At 40.6% G+C, this 24,652-nt stretch overlaps 1 protein-coding gene across 4 annotated transcripts in view; it reads left to right on the top strand.

Moving 5' to 3' along the window:
- The window catches only part of Rspry1 (ring finger and SPRY domain containing 1), a 45,166-nt gene that overhangs the window by 10,842 nt on the left and 9,672 nt on the right, over positions 1-24,652 (top strand). For all 4 annotated transcript variants that reach the window (XM_048355525.1, XM_048355527.1, XM_048355524.1 and 1 more), the window contains exons 2-10: positions 6,384-6,888; positions 12,458-12,510; positions 13,846-13,958; positions 15,159-15,285; positions 16,398-16,456; positions 17,747-17,813; positions 18,166-18,297; positions 19,070-19,185; positions 20,282-20,425. In XM_048355525.1, the coding sequence (XP_048211482.1) occupies positions 6,539-6,888; positions 12,458-12,510; positions 13,846-13,958; positions 15,159-15,285; positions 16,398-16,456; positions 17,747-17,813; positions 18,166-18,297; positions 19,070-19,185; positions 20,282-20,425 (1,161 nt within the window). In that variant the 5' untranslated portion in view covers positions 6,384-6,538. The remainder of the gene's footprint in view (positions 1-6,383; positions 6,889-12,457; positions 12,511-13,845; positions 13,959-15,158; positions 15,286-16,397; positions 16,457-17,746; positions 17,814-18,165; positions 18,298-19,069; positions 19,186-20,281; positions 20,426-24,652) is intronic.

The following is a 24,652-nucleotide window of genomic DNA, read 5'->3' as shown; positions in this document are numbered from 1 at the left end:
GAGGCTGAGATCTGAGGATTGAGGTTCAAAGACACCCTGAGCAGGAAAGTCCATGAGACTCTTTTCTCCAATTAATCACCAGAAAACCAAAAGTAGTGCTGTGGCTCAAATGGTAGAGCGCTAGAGCTCAGGGACAGCATCCAGGCCAAGGGTTCAAGCCCCACGAAAACAGAAAGTGTGCATTCACTATGGTGCTTCCTAGGATGGATATACAGAGCTATTTTTATAGCATCTACTAATTGTATAGAATAATGTGCTGTATCATGATATTTTCAGGCATGCATATTGTTCACTTTGTTGCTATGTGTTATACATCTAAATATATACTATCCTCTAATGGTTGTTTTGGCCAACATCTCCAAAGGACTTCATTCAAAGATAGTTTTCATTCAAGTTTCCAGGAAGGGATATCAACATTTTTGGACCCTATAGGAATCACCCTTTCGCATCTCAGTGTATCCCTTCATGTAGTTAGTTGGTCCTGTTAGTTGTGGAGATATTCACAGTTCTTACTTCAGAGTATAGCTCCAACATAGCCAGAATCCACATTTCAAGGGTATTGCTAAGCCTGTGTTCTCTAAAAAGTTTCTCAGGTGATTTTGATGGCAGCCAGCTAAAAATCACTATTGTAGTACGTAACACAACCACAGAAAATGGGACAGAGAAGTATTTTTGTAATTGTTTAGCTTTATTATCCATTTGGCAGTTACAACTTTTTTCCTTTGATAAATATCAGGAGAGTACTATTGTGTTGGTACACTTTTATAATCTCAGCACTCAGGAAGCTCATAAATTCAAAGCCAGTCTGGACTACATAGCAAGACACTGTCAAGGAGCAAAAAACAAAAGTACTATAAGTAGCCACTTTTTCAAAAAGAAGAAGAAGCTATGTGGGTTTTTTGTTGTTTGCCAGTCCTAAGGCTTGAACTCAGGGCCTAGGCATTTTCCCTGAGTCTCTCTGTGTTCAAGGCTTGCTTGAGCCACAGCACCACTCCTGGATTTTTGTTTATATGGTACTCAGGAATGGAACCCAGGTGCTAGGCAAGCATGCTACCACTAAGCCACATTCCCAGCCTGAAACTATGTGTTTTTAGTGCTGGTAAATCCAAAGGATCATATCCTTTGTGCATCATGTGTGCCCTGCCTGTGGCAGTCATCCTTAATCATATTCTGCCCATTTTGGAAATTCTGAAGGTAACACTAATTGTTTTGGGGTGTTTCATAGACTTTCCTCTGTTTAATATCTCAGGGATTTCACCACTTCATCATCCTCTTCTTTATATCTTGTCTTTACATTTTGTCTTTTTGAAAGAGACTGTTTTGCTTTTTGTGTTTTGGGTGTTTTGTTTTGTTTTTGCCAGTCCTGGGGCTTGAACTCAGGGCCTGGGCACTGAGTTTCTCTTGCTCAAGGCTAGCACTCAACCACTTAAGCCACAGCACCACTTCCAGCCTTTTCTGTTTATGTGGTACTGAGGAATTGAACCCAGGGCTTCATGAATGTTAGGCAAGCACTCTACCACTAAGCCACATTCCCAGCCCAGAGACTAGTTTAAATTACGTGAAAGCTTCTTGTTCGAGCTGGTGTCATGAGCTTGTAGTCCTGGCGACTTGAGAGGCTGGGGCAAGATAATTACTTGAGTAAAACCCTACCTAGTGAGCAAAAGGTCCTGAGTGCAAAACTCAGTACTAGGAGGAAAATTAATGGTTCCGTATTCCATTTATATAAGTCTTAGCAATATGTATGTGTGTATGTGTATATATGTATATATATATACACATACACACATACATGTTTTAGGTAGGATAAAATTAAGAATTGAGATCCTCTTCACATGTACCCTTAACAAAGTGACCCTCTTCTCCCCCTTCCCACCCCCTCACCAGTGAAAGGTACTGAGTTTTGAACTCAGGGCCTTGAGCTTGGACTCCTGGACTCAAGTGATCCTCTTTGTTTATTTCTTGTCAATTATTCTGAGTAACTTAATATATCTTAAGTCTCTTGACATTAAACTCTCTATAATTCCCTATCTTCTCTTGAGCTCACTTTAACATTCTCATATCATTGCTAGTTATTTTTAGTATCTGCTTTCTCCTGTCTTCTAATATGTCTGGATGGATTGAATCTATTGTTTGCATCCCATCCCACCGTAATTCCCAAAGTGATGGTGTGGAAAGGCTCTAGCATATTAGTGAAGCCAGTGGAACCTCTTCTGCTCTGGCAATGTTGAGCACGGTCCTGGGCCCTCACCACTGTGGGGAAGGAGTTTGGAAGCTGAGAGTGGCTTCCTCAGGAATTCCTTTGTATTGGACTTTGGACTGCTGCTTTCCACTATCTCCAGTATGTTGGTTTAGCCACAGATTGTAAATATGTGGAGCTTTTTGTATAAAGTAACAGGTTTTGTTGTAACATTCATAGTGGATCAGATGATCAACCTGTGTATATATATGAGTGTGTGAGTGATGTTTTAAATCCAGAGCTCTGAGCATGCTAGGCAGGTGTGTTACACAGGAGCCACGCCTCCAGCCCTTTTGAGTTCATGTTGTTTCAGGTAGTCTCTCTCATTGACTTTGACTTTGTCTGGACTAGCCTCCAACTCAAGGTCTTTCTGCTTCTGCCTTCCAAGCAGCTGGGATTACAGGTGTATACTATAGTGCCCAGCTCCCAGAGTATGAGTTTCTTTACAGCTTTTAAACTTGAGATAGTTCTACTGAATAATTAGATTCAAGGTGGAGGGGAAAAGAAAAGTTAAGTGCATGATAGGTGTAGAAGCCAATATGAATGTGTCTGGGAGGTAAATGGGCTTAGAACAGAGGAGATTTCACTTTCTCCAGACTTGTGTGGCATTTTGGTTTTAAAACTGAACTGAATTTTTTAAATAAGTAGATAAAGGTGTTTTTGGTTTTTAAAAATATGATCTGAGCATGGTGACTCATGCCTATAATTCTAGCTACATAGGAGGCAGAAGTCAGAAGGGTCAGGGTTCAAAGCCATCCAGGCAAAGATAGCTAGATTCCACCTCAATTTAAAAAACAAAAACTTTATAAACCCAGAATACTTGGGAAACATGAGTAGAAAGACTGCAGTTCAGGCCTGCCCTGGCCAAAAAAAAAGCCAGACCCTGTCTAAAAATTAATCAAAGCACTAAAGCTGAAGCATGGCACAGGTGACTTCCTAGACTTGGGTTCAAAAACCCAGTCTCCAAATTTTTTTTAAGATTTTTAAAATTAATAGCTTGCCAGACACTGGTAGCTCATATCTATAATCCTAGCCTTGAGCAATATAGCTCAGGAATTTCAAGCCCCAGGATTAGCACAGACACATAAAAAATTTATAGCTGGGGGCTGGGAATATGGCCTAGTGGCAAGAGTGCTTGCCTCGTATACATGAAGCCCCAGCTGGGTTCGATTCCTCCGCACCACATATATAGAAAAAGCCAGAAGTGGCGCTGTGGCTCAAATGGTAGAGTGCTAGCCTTGAGCAAAAAGAAGCCAACACCTGAATTCAAGCCCCAGGACTAGCAAAAAAACAAAACAAGACAAATATTATAGCTGGACACTAGCCACTCATGTCTATAACCCTAGCTAGCCTGAGATATGAGGATCAAGAGTCAAAGCCACCCTAAGCCAGGTACATTGGCTCACACCTGTAATCTTTGCTATTCTGGAGCCTGATATCTGAGGATTGCAGTTAAAAGCCAGCCCTGGCAGGAAAGTCTGTGAGACTCTTATCTCCAATTAACCACCAGAAAACCAGAAGTGGTGCTGTGGCTCAAGTGGTAGAGTGCTAGCCTTGCACTGAAGAGCTCAGGGACGGCCCCCAGGCCCCGAGTTGAAGCCCCATGACCTAAAAAAAAGATTCAAAACCATTCTAGGCAGACAAAGCCAATAGATTCTTTTTTCTTTTCTTTCTTTCTTTTTTTTTTTCTTTTGTCAGTCCTGGGCCTGAGCACTGTCCCTGGCTTCTTTTTGCTCAAGGCTAGCACTCTGCCACTTGAGCCGCAGCGCCACTTCTGGCCATTTTCTGTATATGTGGTGCTGGGGAATCGAACCAAGGGCTTCATGTATAAGAGGCAGGCACTCTTGCCACTAGGCCATATCCCCAGCCCAAATCCAATAGATTCATAACCTCCAACAAAAAGCCAGATGTGGAGATGTGGGGTGGCCCAAGTGGTAGAGTGACAGCCTTAAGTTAAAAAGCCAATAAGCAAGAGTACCCGGCCATGAATTCAAGCCCTAATACTGTCACACTAAAAAAATAAAATAAAAGAAGGAATGAAAGGGGGAGAGAGAAATAAAGGGAAAGGAAGGGGAGGAAAGAGAAAGAAAGAAATGTGATACTTTCAAGATTTCAAGGACACACTTCAATGGCATAATTACCTGAGCTACTATCCAGTCATAGGCCTGTCAGAAAACCTTCCATGTAAATCATTCCAGCAGTGCCTTATCTTTGTAATATCTGAAAAGGGCAGAGCATGGTATTTGTTGTTTGAGACAAGATCTCACTGTGTAGTCCATACTGGCCTGCAACTCTCCATCCCCCTGCCTCAGCACCTAAGTGCTGAGAATACAAGTGTACACTACCATGTTGGGCTCAGAACATGGATACTTAAATGTTGCTTTGGGGCCTGTTACAAAAACCAGCATAACTTACAAGACTAATAGAAATTTATGCCATGGACCCTTTTAACTTATACAGTTATTTCTGGCCTCAGTCTTTTTAAGCATTGAAGTTTCTCGATTGCTACTATCTGGAAGAAATTATGCTCTTGTCCCTGCAGGAAGATAGATCTCATTACTTCAACTCTTTGTTGGATTTGAATGTGTTCTCCCTTCCTTGCTAAGGCCCCTACCTATATTCATTCTTCCAAGTGCAACCTCCAAACTTGAAAAGACAGCCTCACTGGTTTAGAGGAACTGAGAACATCCATGGTGGCTCAGCCTCTGCTTTCTTGGTACTCTGGGGGAAGATACCTATCTCCTTTCTCCTCTGTTGTGTATTCCCTCCCATTCCTTTATGCTAACTTGTATTTTTACATATATATACTTATGTATATGTGTATATATATTTACATAGGTGTGTATGTATACACACACATATATGTGTAGATTTCTTATATCTCCCATATTCCTCCCTTCTCCCCTTCTGATTCTCCCCTATGAGTAGTAGCTAGGAAAACATTGAAAAGAATTTTCTATGTATCCACCCAGAATAATAGAAGTACTTTTTTTCTTCTAATGCCACTAAATTATAAAGGTTATTTACGTCTAATCTTGATCAAGTGCTCAGGACATGAATAATTAGTTGTCTGCTCTTTATGTGTGCTAGCCTTCAAATGTCAGCATGACTTTTAAATATAATTTTATTGTTATTTAGGTCTCCTGTCCCTGCTCACAAGTTGCATAGTTCATTTTCCACATATACTGAATACCATGACTATCAGCATGATTTTTTATTTTTTGCTACCAGCCTTAGGTCTGTCTGCTACTTCTGAGTCTTTCCTCCTTTCCAGACTCAAGCAAATGTTTCCATCTCAGTGGGTTTAGGGTAAGTGACTGCGTGGGATGAGAATAGCCCCACATGAATTCAGAGGGCAGGATACTGTGCCCTCCTTATCTCTGTTCTTCTCCCTGCCTGGTGTTTTGCACAGAGTTCTTAGTATTTTTTGACAAAGATAATGGTTGCATCTTATACTTAACAGTCACACACGGTGTGCAGCAAACTGATCATCATGAGAATGAAGCTTTGTGATAAGAATTTTAGTTTCCCAGAGTCTTGTGTCCTTACAGAAAAACTTTGTAACAACTTGGATGATTTCTGTAAATTCTTCCATAAGCCTCCTTTGGGAAATGACTTTAGTCAATCATTTAGGAGCAACACTATTCTTTCTTTTTGTTATCACATTCATAAGTACCATAACTTTTTCAGCAATGGGCATGCGTAATTAGATATTTTATTTGAAAGATTAAATTATCCCATGTATCTAAATGAAGACAGGTCATTTTTATCACAAAAGGAGCCCTTGAGAAGAATTGCACATATTTTTCTAAAGTATTTCTGTACAGATAGGAAGAACTACTTCGTTACAACATTTACTTATGTTTATAAATACTGATTGGAACTCCTGATTGGTTTACAAGGACATAGTTTAGCAGTCAACTTTATAATATAGTGATTAAAAGGAATTGGTTGGTTGTTAATTCTGTAGTCCAAAAATATCTCTTTTGGTTGGAAACCTGTGTCCAAAAATATCTTTGGGTTATAACTAAAGATGATTCTTGGTTATAATATGAATGCCTACACAGCAAAACTAGGAAAGTTTGTGTAATTGAGTGGCCAAGAATCTAGTATTTATTTTTCTTTTCTTCTCTTCCTTTTCTGGTAGAATTACCAGTGGATGACCAGCATTCCCTGTAGCTGATAATGTTGAAGATCAGCCCTGCAGCTTTCTTTGGAATTCAGTTGTTAAACACAAATAGAATGCAAGTTCCTCAACTTCAGATTATGAAAACAGTACTTGGAAAACTGAAAACTATCTAAATGATTGTCTTTGGTTGGGCCGTGTTCTTAGCGAGCAGAAGCCTTGGCCAGGGTCTGCTGTTGACTTTTGAGGAGCACATAGCCCACCTGTTGGGGACTACAAGTGCCACTACTACCATGGGCAATTCCTGTATCTGCCGTGATGACAGTGGAGCAGAAGACAGTGTTGACACCCACCAGCAGCAGGCCGAGAACAGTGCAGTCCCCACTGCTGACACGAGGAGCCAATCTAGAGACCCTGTTCGGCCTCCTAGGAGGGGCCGAGGACCACATGAGCCAAGGCGAAAGAAACAGAATGTGGATGGCCTAGTGCTGGACACACTGGCGGTAATACGGACTCTAGTCGATAAGTAAGTATCTGATTCAGTGCTGCCTCCAGTATACCGGTTCTGCCAGGAGCTTCAACTTTTGGACTTCTCCAGTTCATTCAGGATTTATTCGTCAAACCTTGTGCTCATAGTCCAAGGGAGAAGATTATTTGTTCCCTGTGATGACAGAGTAAATGATAAGATTTGATGTTTTCACTTCTACTACCTTCTACTGTCTGCAAATGTCAAAACATTTTGGTAGGGCTGGGGATATAGCCTAGTGGCAAGAGTGCCTGCCTCGGATACACGAGGCCCTAGGTTCGATTCCCCAGCACCACAAATGCAGAAAACGGCCAGAAGTGGCGCTGTGGCTCAAGTGGCAGAGTGCTAGCCTTGAGCGGGAAGAAGCCAGGGACAGTGCTCAGGCCCTGAGTCCAAGGCCCAGGACTGGCCAAAAAAAAATAAAAAACATTTTGGTGGCAGAAAATGCCAAGTAAAACTATAATCTCTATTAGGGAATATAGTAAATACAGAGTAGTTTGTATTGCTAGCTACAATGGAAAGTGGTTTTATGTCTTGCCTATTCCAGGACAGAGTCATCATGAATTGTCTTACCAAGAACATGGTTACATACAGCTTTTGCTAGGAGTTAAGCACAAGGGTCAGGAGACTTTTTCTTCTCCTCCCATGCCTACCCCCATCCCACCCTGCTCCCCTGTTTTAGTATTTGTTTTTTGTTGTTTCTTTTTGGATGGTAAATTTGAACTAAGGGACTTGAACTTGCAAGGCAGATACTCTAGGGATAAGCCACACGTTTTCTACTCTTTTTTTACACTGGTGATTTTTGAGATAGGGTCTCAGTTCCTGCCTAGGCACACACTTGGGCTGCAATCCACCTATTTTAGGCTTCCTATCATAGCAAGGAACACAGGCATGTGCTTCCAGGCCCAGAGTCTTCTATTGAAATGGAATCCTGTGACCCTTTCTGCCTGGGCTAGCCTGGTACTACCATTCTTCCAATCTCCATCTCCCAAGTAGTGAGGATTACAGGCATGAGCCCCTGGTGCCCAACTCCGCTTTAATATTTCTTATTTGGCCTCATAGCCACTAGGGGAGCTTGTAAGTTGAAACTGCAGAGCACACCTGAACTTGTGTTGTCTCTCCCCTCCTTTGTATAACTCAAAAAAAAAAAAAAATCCCAGATTGAATAACAGTGAAATTAAAGGGCATTATTCAAGTTGAAAAAACAGACTAACTTAAGATTGTTTAGTAAGTAAGGGAAAACATTTTAGGTCCATCATGGATCTGAGTTCACAACTGGGCCTAGGCACTTAGCTGCATGACATTGGGAAGAACTTAGCCCTCAGAGCCATTGTTTGTAAAATGGGGATAATGCTTTTCATAAAAGAACTGCAGTGAGACAATGGTATATACTATCTAGTATGCTACCCTGTACGAAACAGTTGCAGTAATTTTTTTAAAGTTATTTCTGGTGCTGGGAATATGGCCTAGTGGCAAGAGAGCTTGCCTCGTATACATGAAGCCCTGGGTTCGATTCTCCAGCACCACATATCTAGAAAACGGCCAGAAGAGACGCTGTGGCTCAAGTGGCAGAGTGCTAGCCGTGAGCAAAAAGGAAGCCAGGGACAGTGCTCAGGCCCTGAGTCCAAGCCCCAGGACTGGCCAAAAAAAAAAAAAAAACAGTTATTTCTGGATTCATTTTGGTTTAGGCCTTATTAGTAAATTTCAGATGATTTGATAATCATACTAACAAAAGCATGTTTTGGTCTTCAAAAATGCTAACATAAAATAGTGTATACCTGCATGAATGAACAAATCTTTAGAGCTGTGTTAACTTATTCCACAAAATGCCAGATTATTCATTAATCTTCAAGTAGAAAAAAAGTATCTCTAATAGTATAAAATTGTAGTGAAAGTTATCCCTCCCAAACAAGGAAGTAAACCCACATACAATGTTAATTTAAGCCCATTGGATAAACAGGTGTAGAATAGATTTTGCCACATTTTCTTTTTCTTTTTTTTAAATTTTTTTTTAATTGTCAAAGTGATGTACAGAGAGGTTACAGTTTCATACGTTAGGCCTTGGGTACATTTCTTGTACTATTTGTTACCTCCTCCCTCATTCCCCCCTCCCCTTGCCACATATTCAAAGAGAATGATAATGGGAAATAGGAGCACAGTAAGGAGTATTACCCCAGCTTCCATCACAAATTTTAAGTGACCTTATTTTCAAAGCACATAATTCACTTGTAGGAGCTGAGGAGAGTACATTTGAATAACAGGTTAAAGCTGTTTTTGGTCTTGGTTTTGCTGCATGCTGGGAATCACCCCCGTAAGGATGAAAAAATTAGGCAGATAGAGAACAAATAGGAAGAGGACATGGAGAAGACAATGGCAAAGTCAAATTCATAAACATGGATGTACAGCTTGTTTTTTAGAAATTATTAGAGGAAAAGAATTCGATAATCTGTTAAATTTATATGGTTATTAAAAGAAGGTATGAATGATAAGGCAGGTTAGCTCAGAGTACACCTCAAAGTGTTATGTATGCAGATATTGAAAGTTTTTTTTGCAGTGCTATGCTTGCGCTCAGGTCCTTACACTTAGAGGCAGGTGGTCTACCATTTAAATATACCACACCCCGACTCCAGACAGTCTACTCAAGATAGGTTCCCCCCACCCCCACCCCAAGTCCTGGGGCTTGGGACTCTGGGCCTGAGCACTGTCCCTGGCTTCTTTTTGCTCAAGGCTAGCACTCTACCTCTTGAGCCACAGCGCCACTTCTGGCTTTTTCTGTTTATGGTGCTGAGGAATCGAACCTAGGGTTTTATCCATGCAAGGCAAGCACTCTATGGCTAAGCCCTCAAGATAGATTTGTTTTCCTCACTAGTTATATGTATCTACACATGTTGTGCTCACTTGAAGGAGCTGGTGCACTCCCCTCACCTCTGAGTAATCTTATAATTGACTTTGATGGTTCTAAGCTCCCAACCCACTGTAAAAAAGCTCAGTTCCAGCCACATGGGTTTTTTTTGCCTTTTTTTGTCACTGGAAATTTGTGCCTCATACCACTTGTAATGCAGTTTATCACTCGTAGTTTTTCCAGCTCCTTTCCCTGAGAAGGGAACCATGCCACAGTGTAACTTTGTGTGTCTGCCCAATCCCATTCATTGTGTGTGTGCACACTCACACACATAAACACACGTATGGAAGAAGGGGTACCATTGCCCTGCAAGCTTAGAGCTCCCAGTCACCTCTGTGCAGCTCCTTGGCTTAGCTTCTGTCTCCCAGTAGAAATTCTTCTACAGGCTGTTAACTTGTTCTTTCAGTGTTGGGCTGTGTGAGTGTGCATGTGTTCATTAAGGACCTCTATAGAACTGAAGTACTACCATTCCTTATCAGTTGTATTTTTCCCCTTTCCCTTAATCCCATTCTCCTCTGTACTACCTACCTTCAAATACCAGTCAGTTACCATTCTAGTGAGTTTAAGACACTGTCTTTAGTTTGCCTACCATATGTTTATGGGAAATCTGTTCCTATAGAGATTTTGTGTGCTTTAAAATGTTTCTATAGCTGGGCGCCAGTGGCTCATGCCTATAATCCTAGCTACTCAGGAGGCTGAGATCTGAGGATCATGGTTCAAATCTAGCCTGAGCAGGAATGCCCGTGAGACTCTTATCTCCAATTAACCACCAGAAAACCAGAAGTGGTGCTATGGCTGTAAGTGCTAGAGCTCTAAGATTGACAACAGTGCCCAGGCCCTGAGTTCAAGTCCCATGACCAACAACAACAAATCTATAACCGAGGTAGGAGGATCACAGTTACAGGCCAGCATGGGTTACATAGCAAGATCCTGTCCCTCCAAAAAACATAAACTATATATTTTGAAACCTTTATTGTTGTATGTAAAAGTAAAACTGCTTCAGACTGCTATGTCATTCTCCTGTGTGCTTTAAACTACTGCATTGGTTATTTTCATCGTAATTACATGGTCACTGTTAAGTTCTTGTTCCTACAAATAACTCTTTAGCGAATAGCATATATCCTTTGTGGACCTATGTAAAAGTTTCTCTATAATTATTGTGTATATTTGTACCCAACTGTCAGACTGTCAGAAATGTTTGCAACAGTTGGTTATATATTTAAAGTTCTATTTTTATGTATTTTTAGTTTTTTATGACAGTGTCTTTCTGTGTAGCCTATGCTGGCCTTGAACTCAACAATCCTCTTGCCTCTGCCTCCTAATTGCTGGGTTACAGGCATTCACCACCATACCCAACCTATAAATTCTTTTTAAATACAGATCTTCCCTTATTATGAAAGGATTCAAGATATGCAAACTCACCTAATGAGTACCAGGGATGGGCTTAGTAATTGCTACCTCACAGGATTGCTCTGAGGATTACATGATCTATGACAATAATGTTACGGTGTTTTTCAACACAGGGTAAAACAGATCCAAAATATGTAAATTAAGAAATTATCCAAAAGGGCTGGGGATATAGCCTAGTGGCAAGAGTGCCTGCCTCGGATACACGAGGCCCTAGGTTCGATTCCCCAGCACCACATATACAGAAAACAGCCAGAAGCGGCGCTGTGGCTCAAGTGGCAGAGTGCTAGCCTTGAGCGGGAAGAAGCCAGGGACAGTACTCAGGCCCTGAGTCCAAGACCCAGGACTGGCCAAAAAAAAAAAAGAAATTATCATTGTTCAATGACAAAACTTTCAGCATTGAAGTTCTCCTAAGGAATGACCCTAGGATGTCCAGGATCTCAATGTGTAACCCCATGCATATATATGTATATAGATAGATAGTTCTTCTGTCATATATGTGCACATATATGCAGTGCCATTTTAGAACGGTGTCCAGGATATTAAATAGTTTTCAGTTACATTTAGCTTCTTTTTATAATACCATTTTGTGAAGTTTAAGAATATAGTGGGCTGGGAGTATGGCCTACACATGAAGCTCTCAGTTCGATTCCCCAGCACCACATATATGGAAAACGGCCAGAGGGGGCACTGTGGCTCAGGTGGCAGAGTGCTAGCCTTGAGCAAGAAGAGGCCAGGGACAGTGCTCAGGCCCTGAGTCCAAGGCCCAGGACTGGCCAAAAAAAAAAAAAGAATATAGTGATATTTCCCAGTGGACTCTCAAGTGAAGCTGTTTCTGTAAGCCCTTTCTTCCATAAACCCTTGGTTGCCATCTCTTATCCTGCATTTCTTCCCGGAAAGTGAGGAAGATGCTTTTGGTCTTCCTGACACATGTCAGGTGGCCCTTGGGCCTTTAGAGGTAAACCTAGAGCAGACTTTGGTCTCCAGTTTTAGTGTTTATCTTCAGGCCAGATAGTAGTCTTTGTGTGTCTATCTCCTCATTTGTTTATGTGCTATCATGGACAGTGTCAATGGAAATGAGCATAAAGGATATAGTATACATTTGTCCTTAGAGCCTCCAGCTCTGCTTGATTCTTCCATTGCTTTTTCTATACTTGCTCATGGTCATTTTTCTCCCCATCCCACACTTCCCGTTAGAATTTTCATTTGGAATTTCACCTATTATTGCCTTCTTTAATTCTTCAAATGTCTGTTTTTCAGTGATCAGGAACCTCCCTATTCAATGATTACATTACATGAAATGGCAGAAACAGGTAATTTTTGTTTCTAATACTATCTGATCTTAATTATAATGAAGAAATATAGCCACTTTTGTAAGATAAAGTACTTGTAAATGTTCAAAGGAAAAATCCCTGGAGTATGGAGATTTTCCAGTAAGAGCATAATAGGCACCATATATTATATCTTAGATATTTAGCTGCATTTCTCAGTGGCTATGTTATCTTCTTTGAAATTACAAAAGGAAAGAAAACCTTTTTTGGCATTGATAGATCTTTGATCATAACTTCTAGGATGGGAAGGATAGACTTTATTCCTCAATTTCCTAAGTATCTTTTTTTTTTTTTTTGGCCAGTCCTGGGCCTTGAACTCAGGACCTGAGCACTGTCCCTGGCTTCTTTTGCTCAAGGCTAGCACTCTGCCACTTGAGCCACAGCGCCACTTCTGGCCGTTTTCTTTATATGTGGTGCTGGGGAATTGAACCCAGGGCCTCATGTATACAAGGCAAGCTCTCTTGCCACTAGGCCATATCCCCAGCCCCTAAGTATCATTTTTAAAATAGAGTCAACTGCTGATATTTACTCTTCTCAAATAAGTCCAACATCATCAACAAAGTGTTTGGTTTTGGCTTTTGCTGGTACCAGGGTTTGAACTCAGGGCCTTGTCTTGCTTGGTTGTTTTCTCAGCTGGCAGTTTACTATTTGAGCCATGCCTCTAGCCCAGCTTTTTCCTGGTCACTTGAAGATGGAGTCTCTTGGACTTTCTTACATGGGCTCGCTTCATATTGACACGCCAATTCTCAGTCTCCTGAGTAGATAGGATTACAGCCACTAGTACCCAGCTCTTTATTACTGTTAAATCAGGATTTTAAGACCCAAAACTATAGCTTAAAATTTCTCCATATAAAAATGCCCCTGAGCCAGGTATCAGTGATTCATGACTATAATCCTAGCTACTCAAGAGGCTGACATCTGAAGATCAATGCTCAAAGCCAGCCCAGACAGGAACCTCCATGAGACTCTTATCTCCAGTTAACCAGCAGAAAGCTGGAATTGGAGGTATAGCTGAAGTGGTAGAGCATTGGCCTTGAGCAAAAAATCTCAGGGAATGTACCCAGTCCCTGAGTTCAAGTCCCAGGACCAGCAAAAAAAAAAAAAAAGTCATTGAATCTGTAGACACATGAAACTAGATTTTTAACAATTAACAATAGGTGATTATGTCCATGCCAAGTATTAGCTTCTTAAAAGTTATATAGGGAAGGTAAATTGTTTCCATGCTAACTTGAAGCCTCCTTATGTGACTTTTGTTTATATATTTTCATGTTTTCAAGATAGTGTCTCCATTGCATAATCTTCTTGGTTTGCCTTTAGATGAAGGATGGTTGGATGTTGTCCAATCTTTAATTAGAGTAATACCATTGGAAGACCCATTGGGACCAGCTGTTATAACATTGTTACTAGATGAATGTCCATTACCCACTAAAGTAAGTGAATACCGATCTTGTTTAATACTGTCATCTATATATCTTTTTACAGGCTGAATAACCATTGGAAAAAAATTGATATAATGCATTACCCCTTATGTTTGAGATGTTTTATTCACTAATGATTTCATTGTGTAAAAGTTTTATTACTAATGATGTGTTGCCTTCTCTACAACAGTATATTATTAAGGTTTTAGTTCAGTGTTTTCAAAATGTTAAAAGTAGAAGCATTTCTATCTACAGTGCCAATCTGGAAGCTAGAAGAGAATGTTCAGTCACTAAGCTGATTTTCTTATCTTTCCTGAGCAATTTCCTCAGAACAAAGGACAAAGGTTTCCTATTAAGGAGAACAGTCACAAAGCACTTTTGAGTCTTCCTCAAACATTACAGATTCTATAGTACTTATGCCTTACTTAGAACAAAAATCACACTTCCATTTCCTTATTCTAATATGTTCTGGCCATCCTTTTTTTTTTTTTTAATTCTAGTATCTTTCTTATGTCTGCTTAAGCCTCAGAGATTTGGGCCCCATACAGTAAAAGTGTTGTAGACACCAGGGAAAAGTCTATAAACTAGTCATTGATGTTTGATTGATATTTACACCTAAGCTTATAAGCTGTTTCCACTTTAATTTGCCTCAAAACTGTGGTGGGTAGGTACCAGTGGCTCATGCCTGTAATCCCAGCTACTCAGGAAACTGAAATCTGAGTAACTTGGTTTGAAGCCAGCCTGGTAGGCACGTCTCAAGATACTCTTATCTCCAAATAACCAGCAAAATGCTGGAAGTAGAGGTGTGACTCAAGTGGTAGAGCACTAGCCTTAAGTGGAAAAGACTAGGCAAAAGCTCAGAGACCTTGACTTCAAGCCCCAGTACAAGCAAAAACTCTGGTGGGATTTTTTCTAACTTGATAAAACTTTATTTTAAAAAGTAACTTCAGTATTACTAGGTCCTCATTGCTGTTAAGTATATTTGAGTGGGTTTAGTTAGCATAATGACTCAAGATCAAGTAGCATATATTTGGAATGAAATGGAATCTAGCCGCTAGTATGAGAAAACTTTCAGCCTGATCAAATAATATTTTTCATGAATAAGGATATCATTGGGGTCATTATGTACAGTCTGGTTTTACTTAATACCTGGCTATAACTTTGTTCTCAAAGAATTCTCTTAGGAAAATACTTGTATGTTTTTGTTTTTAGGATGCACTCCAGAAATTGACTGAAATTCTCAATTTAAATGGAGAAGTAGCTTGCCAGGACTCAGGCCATCCTGCCAAACACAGGAACACATCAGCAGTCCTAGGCTGCTTGGCCGAGAAACTTGCAGGTAAGTCTAGGAAATGCCAAGGAGAAAGACCCTAAGTAGTCTAACTTTGAGGGGAAATCTGTACTGTAAACCTGTCATCAAACCTTCTGGTGGACTAATAAGGAAAATACTCAAAGGACACAGAATTAAGTGTAATTAATTAATTTTCAGGAAAAATTACTTTTCAGGGAAATTTAAAAGATAAAAGTTGTATTTACTTGCTTTAAAATAAAAGGAAAGCTGGGTATAATGATATGAGTCTGTAATCCCAGCATCTGGGAGGCAGAAGCAAGAAGATCATGAATTTGAGGTCAGCCTGGGCTACATAGTAATGATGATGATGATAAAAAAATCTAAATTCAGTGTAACAACAATTATACATGGATATAATGATATATAGCATACATTTTATAAAATGTACCCAGATGATGAAGACTTACAAGACAACATGGGAAAAGAAAAGGTCTTTTTAATTTTATTTTTATTATTTTTATTTTGCTATTCCTGGGACTTGAACTCAAGGCATTGTCCTTTTGAGCTTTTGTCCATTGAGCTTTTATGCTCAAGGCTAACACTTCTACCACTTGAGCCACAGCTCTACTTCCAGGTTTTTGGTGGTTAATTGGAGATAAGAGTCTCATGGGCTTTTCTGCCTAGGCTGGCTTTGAACCATGATCCTCAGATCTACTGAGTAGGTAGGATTACAGGTATGAGCCACCAAAGCCTAGCAGAAAGGACTTTAAATTAGAACAGTTCCTGAGACGGAGCTATTTGACTTGTCTATGAATGTTACCCATTTTAGAAATTCTGACAACAAAAACTTCACATAAATAGCTCAGTTACTTCATGTACACTGGCAGAAAGAGTGATTAGAAATCAGAACATGGGTACTGCTTTCTACTCTGCCATGTGCCCCAGTGCCCTTGGGTTGGTCTCTGTGCTCTGTGGCTCATTTGCTCAGCTGTGACATGAGCATGGTACCATAACCACACATAGAATAGGAGGCTTGAGGAAGAGAATACATATGGAGCAATTCGTAAAATGTTCAGGCTTCTACTAACAATTTGTCATTAGTTAAATTAAACATAACATGGCATTTTTAATTATATCCAGTGTCTGTTGTATTTGTCTAGGTCCTGCAAGTATAGGTTTACTTAGCCCAGGAATACTGGAATATTTGCTGCAGTGTTTGGTAAGTGTCTAGCTAGTTGTTCTTAGTCTAGAATTGTTTTTCTCAATTTGCCAGCATAGTTCTTGGCACAGGGAACAATCAGTTCTACTTTTTGTTTACTTATTCCTTCTTGTTGTTTTTGTTGTTGTTTGCTTTTGTTTTTGTTTTCAGGGTGGTGTTTTGTGGTGTTAAGGACTGAACCCAAGGGCCTTATATATTCTAGGCAAAGACTTTACCTTTGGACTATAACCTAGCCCACACCCTTTGTCTTTTTTTTTTTTTAAGTAGTTGTACAGAGGGATATAGTCTATATTTTTTTAAGTTGCTTTCACAGTAAACTTTGGCCTTTTCCAAAACTCCAGTGTGAAAGACCTTATTTGTTAGTGCCTACACAATATGTGCTTAAGAGTACCCTTACACTGCTTTGAGCCTGAAGAAATAGGAGTGGTAGCTCACAGTTTTCCCTTCAAGGAGTTTTCCTAGTATAGTTAATGGAACAGAACTGCTCAGACAACACAGCCTCCATCTTATGACAGGATGTGATCAAGCGCAAAGTTATTTTTTTCTCCACTAAATGCCATAAAAATTCTAGAAGGTAAGCGAGGTGAATGGCATGTAAACAATGAGACATAGGGAGATGAGCCTCAGCTGGGCCATGCCATAAGTGAGCATTCTTTGGTGTTCTAGAGCACTCTAGTGGCTCACTGCACAGCTGTGGGGACATGTGACTGTAAGAAGATAGGATGTTAAACAGGTAAAGTAGGTAGACCTTTAAGTGCAAGCTTACGGGATATTAGCTCATGTATAAGAGCTGCACACTTGTTGCTCTCTCCTCTATTATCAGCATTTGTGGGAATCCTTTCAGGAAACAGATTAAAATTAAAACAGTTGTTAACTTCATTATTTATAATTCTGAAACCTGGTGTTCTTATTCTGAATAAAAGATCAACTTAAACAACAATTCAAGTTTTCTATTTCACTTGCTTCAAAGAATAAACAATATTTAACAAAGCCCTAATATAAATTTTGCTAAGTAAAATGACAGAATACACTTAACAAGATTCTGTTTAAATTTTCATGTTTATATATAACCCCAGTGACTTGAAGAGAAAATAGATTAAGAGACGCTTATCATAGTTCTTCATTCAAACAGTGTTAGCCAAGTGGATAATAAAGGACTTGAATGAGTAAGGTTTTTCTGACTGCTAAAAGATATAGATATAGATACCACACATCAGGCAAGAAAAGGGAACTGATAACTTGCTGCCTCTGCGAGAAAATAATTTGTTTCTGTCTTGTGTTGCCTTTCAGAAGTTACAGTCCCATCCCACAGTCATGCTTTTTGCACTTATCGCACTGGAAAAGTTTGCACAGACAAGTAGGTATAGTGACTTCTCTGCATTAACAATCTTCTGTGATGTTGTAAAAATCTTACTTTTCTGAGTTACTGGGTGACCCTACGCTTTACACTCTAGCAGTTGTGCACACACTCTGTTTTTGCCTGTGTAGACACTTCAATGCCAGTGAAGTGCAACAGGGACAGGGTTTTTCCCACCTAAGTCGCTAAGCACTTAGAGGAGAGACTTGCCAAAATGTAATCAGAGCTTTTTGGCTGTGTTATCCCTGGAAGCTTTAGTGGAAGTGCATGTTGACCTCCACTTTTCTAACTGGCTTTCATTACTCCCTACTACCCCTAAGTGGTAATTCAACAATTGCATCTTTCCCAACAGGTGAAAATAAATTGACGATCTCTGAATCCAGTATTAGTGACCGGCTTGTCACATTAGAGTCCTGGGCTTATGAACCTGATTATCTGAAACGTCAAGTTGGCTTCTGTGCCCAGTGGAGTCTAGACAATCTCTGTAAGTAGGAGTTATCCTTCATTAAAATGTGCTTTTATTTCTAAACCAATTTCTTTGATAGGTTCACTGGCCTTCCTTTCATAGTAGTGGATATGAGTCCTTTATAAGGTTCTCTAAAGATAGATTTGGATATATTCTAGAAGAAATATTGTAGAGATCATTCAGATGAGAATTATAGGAATGTTAAACCTTTACTGGTACCCCATTTTCTGCTGCAGTGAGGTTCAGTAGTCGTACAGCTCTAAGTAACCAACTCTCCAACACTTACTGTCTCCTTACTGCCTGGAAGACAAACCCAGTAACTCCTGCCTCTAGACCTGTTCCTTGCACTTGGACTTGGTTCATTTTCCTTCCCTCCCCATCTCAGCTTTGCACTTCAAACCCAAACCATGTCTTACGCCATAACAGTTGTTCTTCAACCCTCACTGCCAGCACTTGCTAATGCACAATTGGATGTGAAACTCCCCTCCTCTGCCCCAGCATTGTTGGTTCCGTGTGTATTGTGACAGTTAAAACTCCGGGAAAAAAAAGTTCAGTGTGAATGTTGTTTCAAGCGAAATAATACAAGGAACAGAAGCATGAGCTTCACAGGGCTGCCTTACCTGGAATTGCTTGGTCACCTTCATGTGATAGTGTAGCAGCACATCTAAGGTGCTAAGCTCATCACTGATTCTCTCTGCTCCTTGACACCTGTCGCAGATGGAGGTGGCAGTTGGCAGTAGCTTTCCTTTTCTTCCCACAGGAAGAAACATGACTACTTTTTCTTTTGCAGTTTTAAAAGAAGGTAGACAACTGACTTACGAGAAAGTGGACTTGAGTAGCATCAGGGCCATGTTGAATAGCAATGATGTCAGCGAGTACCTGAAGATCTCACCTCATGGCTTGGAGGTAAAGTTTCCACAAATGGACATTTTGGGAATAAAATAATTGTGTTCCCATTTTCATGCCCTACTTCTGAACAAAAGCAAAATGGGTTGCAGAACAGGTGGAAATTTATTTTCTAGCTAGAGAGTAGTTAAGAGCAGAAGTGATGAGATAGAGTTATTGTAGAGCATTATCTAATCCGGTTTTTTGTTTTTTCTAGTTCTGGGGCTTGAACTCAGAGCCTAGGCACTGTTCCTGAGCTTTTCTACTCAAAGGACGGCGTTCTACCACTTGAGCCACAGCTCTCCTTCTGGCTTTCTTTTTGAAAGTTCATTAGAGATAAGAGTCTCATGAACTTTCCTGCACAGGCTGGCTTCAAACCATGATCCTCAGATTTCAACTTCCTGAATAGCTAGGATTACAGGCGTGAGCCACCAGCGCCAGGCTTATCTACTCTGTTTTGGCCATATTGTTCAACCAGTGGTCCAAAGATGACTGTTTCAAATAGAAGCCCCTTCTTTTTAAATACCCACACAGCCAGCTTTCATAGGGTGTGGCTTCCTTTTTTCCCTGGGTAGTGAATGCTGCCCATGTTGGTGTGAAGGTTAATGTTAGGGCTGATTATATTGGAAGGCACCAGGCATCTAGGCATGTCAGGCACAGAGAATTATGGCTGCAAACAGTTCTTCGGTCCTATATATTGCCAGATTTCTTATGTTATTATCTACTTTAGATTATACTTAAGTACCCTGTTTTACACCTTTCTCTTCCCATGTCAGGTAAAGATTTATGCATTTGTAAAAGGTTTTAATCTGAAAGCAAAGCTTTATAAGTATTGAAAAATAAAGCCAAAAGCCTTTAGTTCATACTGCAGCCATCTTCAAGGTCTTGTAAGATTGATGCCAATCTTGCGAGATCTCCCTGGGAATTAAACTAGGAAGTAGGCATAGTCTGTGTTTCATTTGCTTTTATGCTTTTTGTTACTGAGGATGGGCAGAGGAGATAACAGTAGTTCACCTAGAGCTTTAACAGGGAAAATTACGCCCAGCCTTGCCAGTCTCGCTTGCTTGGTAGTTTTCAGGCACTAATGGTGGATTGTCATACTCTTTGGTTCTTCCAGGCTCGCTGTGATGCCTCCTCTTTTGAAAGTGTGCGCTGCACGTTTTGTGTAGATGCTGGGGTGTGGTACTATGAAGTAACCGTAGTCACCTCTGGTGTGATGCAGATTGGCTGGGCCACTAGAGACAGCAAGTTTCTCAATCATGTGAGTACCATGGATCCATGCAAAGGAAGCAACAGCACTTCTGCTATGGTGGATGGGCAGAAAATCGCCACACCCATGTTTTTTAAACATGTTTTGCTCAATAACCACATGGTGCCAGATTTCTAACAGTGGTTTGCTAGATTGATTCAGAAATGAGAAAACACAAGGGAAATTGCCTTTCTGCCATTTTCCTTTTGTAGTTTTTTTTCCCCCCCTTGAGTTTGTAGTTCATCTACTTGTTGAGTTGGGTGGGCCTTTGTCTTTGTAGGCTGTATTCTGGCCCCTACCAGCCACATCGTTGGCTTAGTTTTTATATTGGGTCGGGATGACTTTTTACATTTTAGCCTTTGAGAAACTTGAAGGAATTCTTTTCCTTTATAAACTACTGGCTTGACTTCTCTCACTTGACTTTTACTTTGTTAATAGTAGGCACATTTGTGTTAAAAATTTAGTACTTATCTTTTCTTACAGAAAGCAGTGATATAAAAGGGAAGACTAAATCCATTAGACTACACAGGCCTAGACTAATACTAAGCAGGAGAGCACTGGAGTTCCTCCCTACCCTGCAGATACACACGTTTTTTGCCAAGTTATAGCCTTCCAAAGCCCAGCCCAATTGACTGTTCTTTTGGCCAAATTGTAACCTACTTAAAATTAATTCAGTATTAATTTTAATTAAGTATTTTTGCATTTATATTATTTTCATCCATTGAGATAGGAAAAGACCCTGATTATTTTATTAATCTAAATAATAATGCTTCAATCTATATGTAAGGCCCTGAGACTGGTTTTTAGAAGTGATCCAATAAAACCAAACTAAACTACCAGCCATATAATATATTTTAGCCAGGCACCAGTGGCTCATGCCTGTAATCCTAGCTACTCTGGAGGCTGAGATCAAAGGATTGTGTTTCAAAGCCAGCCCAGGCAGGAGAGACTCTTACCTCCAATTAACTACTAGAAAACCGGAAGTGGTGCTTTGGCTCAAGTGGTAGAACACTAGCCTTGAGCAAAGAAGCTCAGGAATGGCACCCAGGACCTGAGTTCAAGTCCCAGTACTCGGGGGCAGGGAGGAAGAAAATATATATGTATTTTAAAGGGGCCCTTTATTATACCCTGAAATTGTTCATGACATTTTACTAAAATTCCTAGACAAGAGAAGAAAAAGACAAGTGGAAGAAGGTTAATGTACAGGTTAGATCTGAACTCTGGTAAAAAGTGGAAAAGCACAGTCTTCCATTGCTTCTGCCCAGACTCTCCATCAAAAACACGCCCCTCCCTCTTACTAGGCCTTACACTGACATTTGGAAGCCTGGGCCTTTTCTGAGCCTTCAAAGATCAAAAGAAACTGGGTCTGAAGAAAAATTCCAGTGTCTGTTTTCTAACATCAGCACTAGTTTACCAGTTATACTACTGCCTGCCCCAAATAGAGTCCCTAAAGGTGATATTTTAAAGACTTTTTTTTTTCCTGTCGGTCATAAGATCTGAACTCTGGGGTCTTCAGCTCAAGGCTAGCACTCTACCACTTAAGCCACAGTGCCACTTCCAGTTTCCTGGTGGTTAATTGGAAAGAGTCTCACAGACTTTCCTGCCTAGTCTGGCTTTGAACAGCGATCCTCAGATCCCAGACTCCTGAGTAGCTAGGATTACAGGTGTGAGCCACCAGTGCCCCGCTTAAAGACTTTTTAAGAGGTCATATTTTCTTAAGAAGTCATTTTTTAAGTCTTGAAAATTCTTTCCATGGCTGGGAATGTGGCTTAGTGGTAGAGCGCTTGCCGAGCATGCATGAAGCCCTGAGTTTGATTCCTCTGTACCACATAAACAAAAGGCTGGAAGTGGTGCTGTGCCTCAAGTGGTAGAGTACTAGCCTTGAGCAAAAGAAGCTCTGGAATAGTGCCTAGGCCGGGAGTTCAGTCCCCAGGACTGGCAAAAAAAAAGCCTTCCCAGGAACTGGTGACTCATGCCTGTAATCATAGCCATTCAAGAGGCTGGGATCTGAGGCTTGAGCTTTGAAGCCAACCCAGGCAGACAAAACCAAGAGCCTGGCTGGGGATATGGCCTAGTGGCAAGAGTGCTTGCCTCGTATACATGAGGCCCTGGGTTCAATTCCCCAGCACCACATATACAGAAAATAGCCAGAAGGGGCACTGTGGCTCAAGTGGCAGAGTGCTAGCCTTGAGCAAAAAGAAGCCAGGGACAGTGCTCAGGCCCTGAGTCCAGTCCCCAGGACTGGCCAAAAAAATAAAAAATAAAAAACCCAGAGCCTATTATCTCAAATTAACTGGCACAAAAGCTGCAAATTCGAGTAGTAGCTCAAGTGGTAGAGAGCCAGTGCTGAACAAGAGCATGAGAGTTCAGCCCCACCCCAGAACGAGCACCAAAAATAAATAAATAAAATAAAATAACTTTAGCTGAACTTATACTCAGGCGCAGGTGTAATATTACAATTTCCATTTTACAGCTGAGAAAACTGAGACAAGAAAAGAAAACAAATTAGGACTAGGATTCAGTTCCATTCAAGTTCTGTAGCAATAATTTATTTTGTACTCAGAATATGGAGAGAATCCACCAGGCTTGGTGGCACATACCCATAATCTAGCCTATGGGAGCCAGGGGCAGAAGGATCACAGGCCTGAGGACAGCCTGGGCTACATTGTGAAACCTGTCTCAAAAACCCTCCCATGGGGGCTGGGAATATGGCCTAGTGGCAAGAGTGCTTGCCTCCTATACATGAGGCCCTGGGTTCAATTCCCCAGCACCACATATACAGAAAATAGCCAGAAGGGGCACTGTGGCTCAAGTGACCTCAGAGTGTTAGCCTTGAGCAAAAAGAAGCCAAAGACAGTTCTCAGGCCCTGAGCCCAGGTCCCAGGACTGGCCAAAAAAAAAAAAAAAAAAAAAAAAAAACCCTCCCGCGGGGCTAGGAATGTGGCTTAATGGTAGAGTGCTTGCCTAGCATGCACAAAGCCCTGGGTTCAATTCCTCAGCACCACCTACACAGAAAAGGCGGGAAGTGGCACTGTGGCTCAAGGGGTACAGAAGCCAAGGACAGTGCTCAGGCCCTGAATCCAAGCCCCAGGACTGGCAAAAGCAAAACTTCCTCCCTCCCCACACAACCCTCCCAATCCCCAAACATGAGGAGAATGTGAGACATTGAAACCAAAAAGCTGGAAGTGGCACTGTGGCTCAAATATGGATTCTTCCATGAAGGTAGCTTCTATGTGAAATCTATCTCATCTCATTTTCCACTCCAGTTCTAGGCATAGTATATCTGACAATGAATGTTTCACATAGTTGTTGTTTTTTAAACTTTTGGAATATGTTTTTTAATATAATTTGATTATTATTATTACTAAAGAAGTCAGGTGATGAGTACATTTCTTTTTTGGACAATGTCACTCCTTCCTTTGCTTCCCCCATACACGTAGTCTTTAATGCTGCTAGATGAGACTGATTTCTGCCATATAGTTGCAGATGTTTGGTTCAAGTTAAGAACTTCTCTTCGTTTTTCTTCTTAATTTTTTTATTTCCAACTTCTATTTATTGGTACAATAAAGAGAATAAAATACTCTGTAAGTAATCCTCTTGACCTGTAAATGTTATTTTAGTAATTAAGAAGCAAATTAAACTTAACATCATTAGTTTATAAATCTGCCTTTAGTTCAACTATTACACTATAGGCCTCAGTAGGACTTTTAGTCCTATTTAAACATCAAGTCCATGACTATTGCTGAGTAAATGAAACTGCTTAGTGAGTTTTACTAATGTATTTTTGACCAAGAGCAACCCTAAGGTCTCACATTCTCCTTCTTTTTTTTCTTGCCTGTCCTGGGGCTTAGACTCAGGGCCTGAGCACTGTCCCTGGCTTCTTTTTGCTCAAGACTAGTACTCTGCCACTTGAGCCACAGCACAACTTCTGGCCATTTTCTGCATATGTGGTGCTGGGGAATTGAACCCAGGGCCTCATGTATACGAGACAAGCACTCTTGCCACTGGGCCATATCCCCAGCCCTCACATTCTCCTTCTTAACCCCACATACAAATTCATTTACTTCAGTAGCCATTGGAGTTAGGTGTTCCTCCTGCTCTTGACAATTACTCTCTCCACCTGTGTTCTGGATTCTTTTGGTTTCAAGCTGAATTTTCATACTCTCCCTTTTGATATTCTTTTCTTTAAAAAAAAAATCTTATCATAAGAGTGATGTACAGAGTGGTTACAATTACAGA

The sequence above is a fragment of the Perognathus longimembris genome, chromosome 10 (genome assembly GCF_023159225.1).
Source record: "Perognathus longimembris pacificus isolate PPM17 chromosome 10, ASM2315922v1, whole genome shotgun sequence".
Taxonomy (NCBI): domain Eukaryota; kingdom Metazoa; phylum Chordata; class Mammalia; order Rodentia; family Heteromyidae; genus Perognathus; species Perognathus longimembris.
Note: the sequence above shows the minus strand (reverse complement) of the source record. Positions and strands in the feature narration are given on the sequence as shown.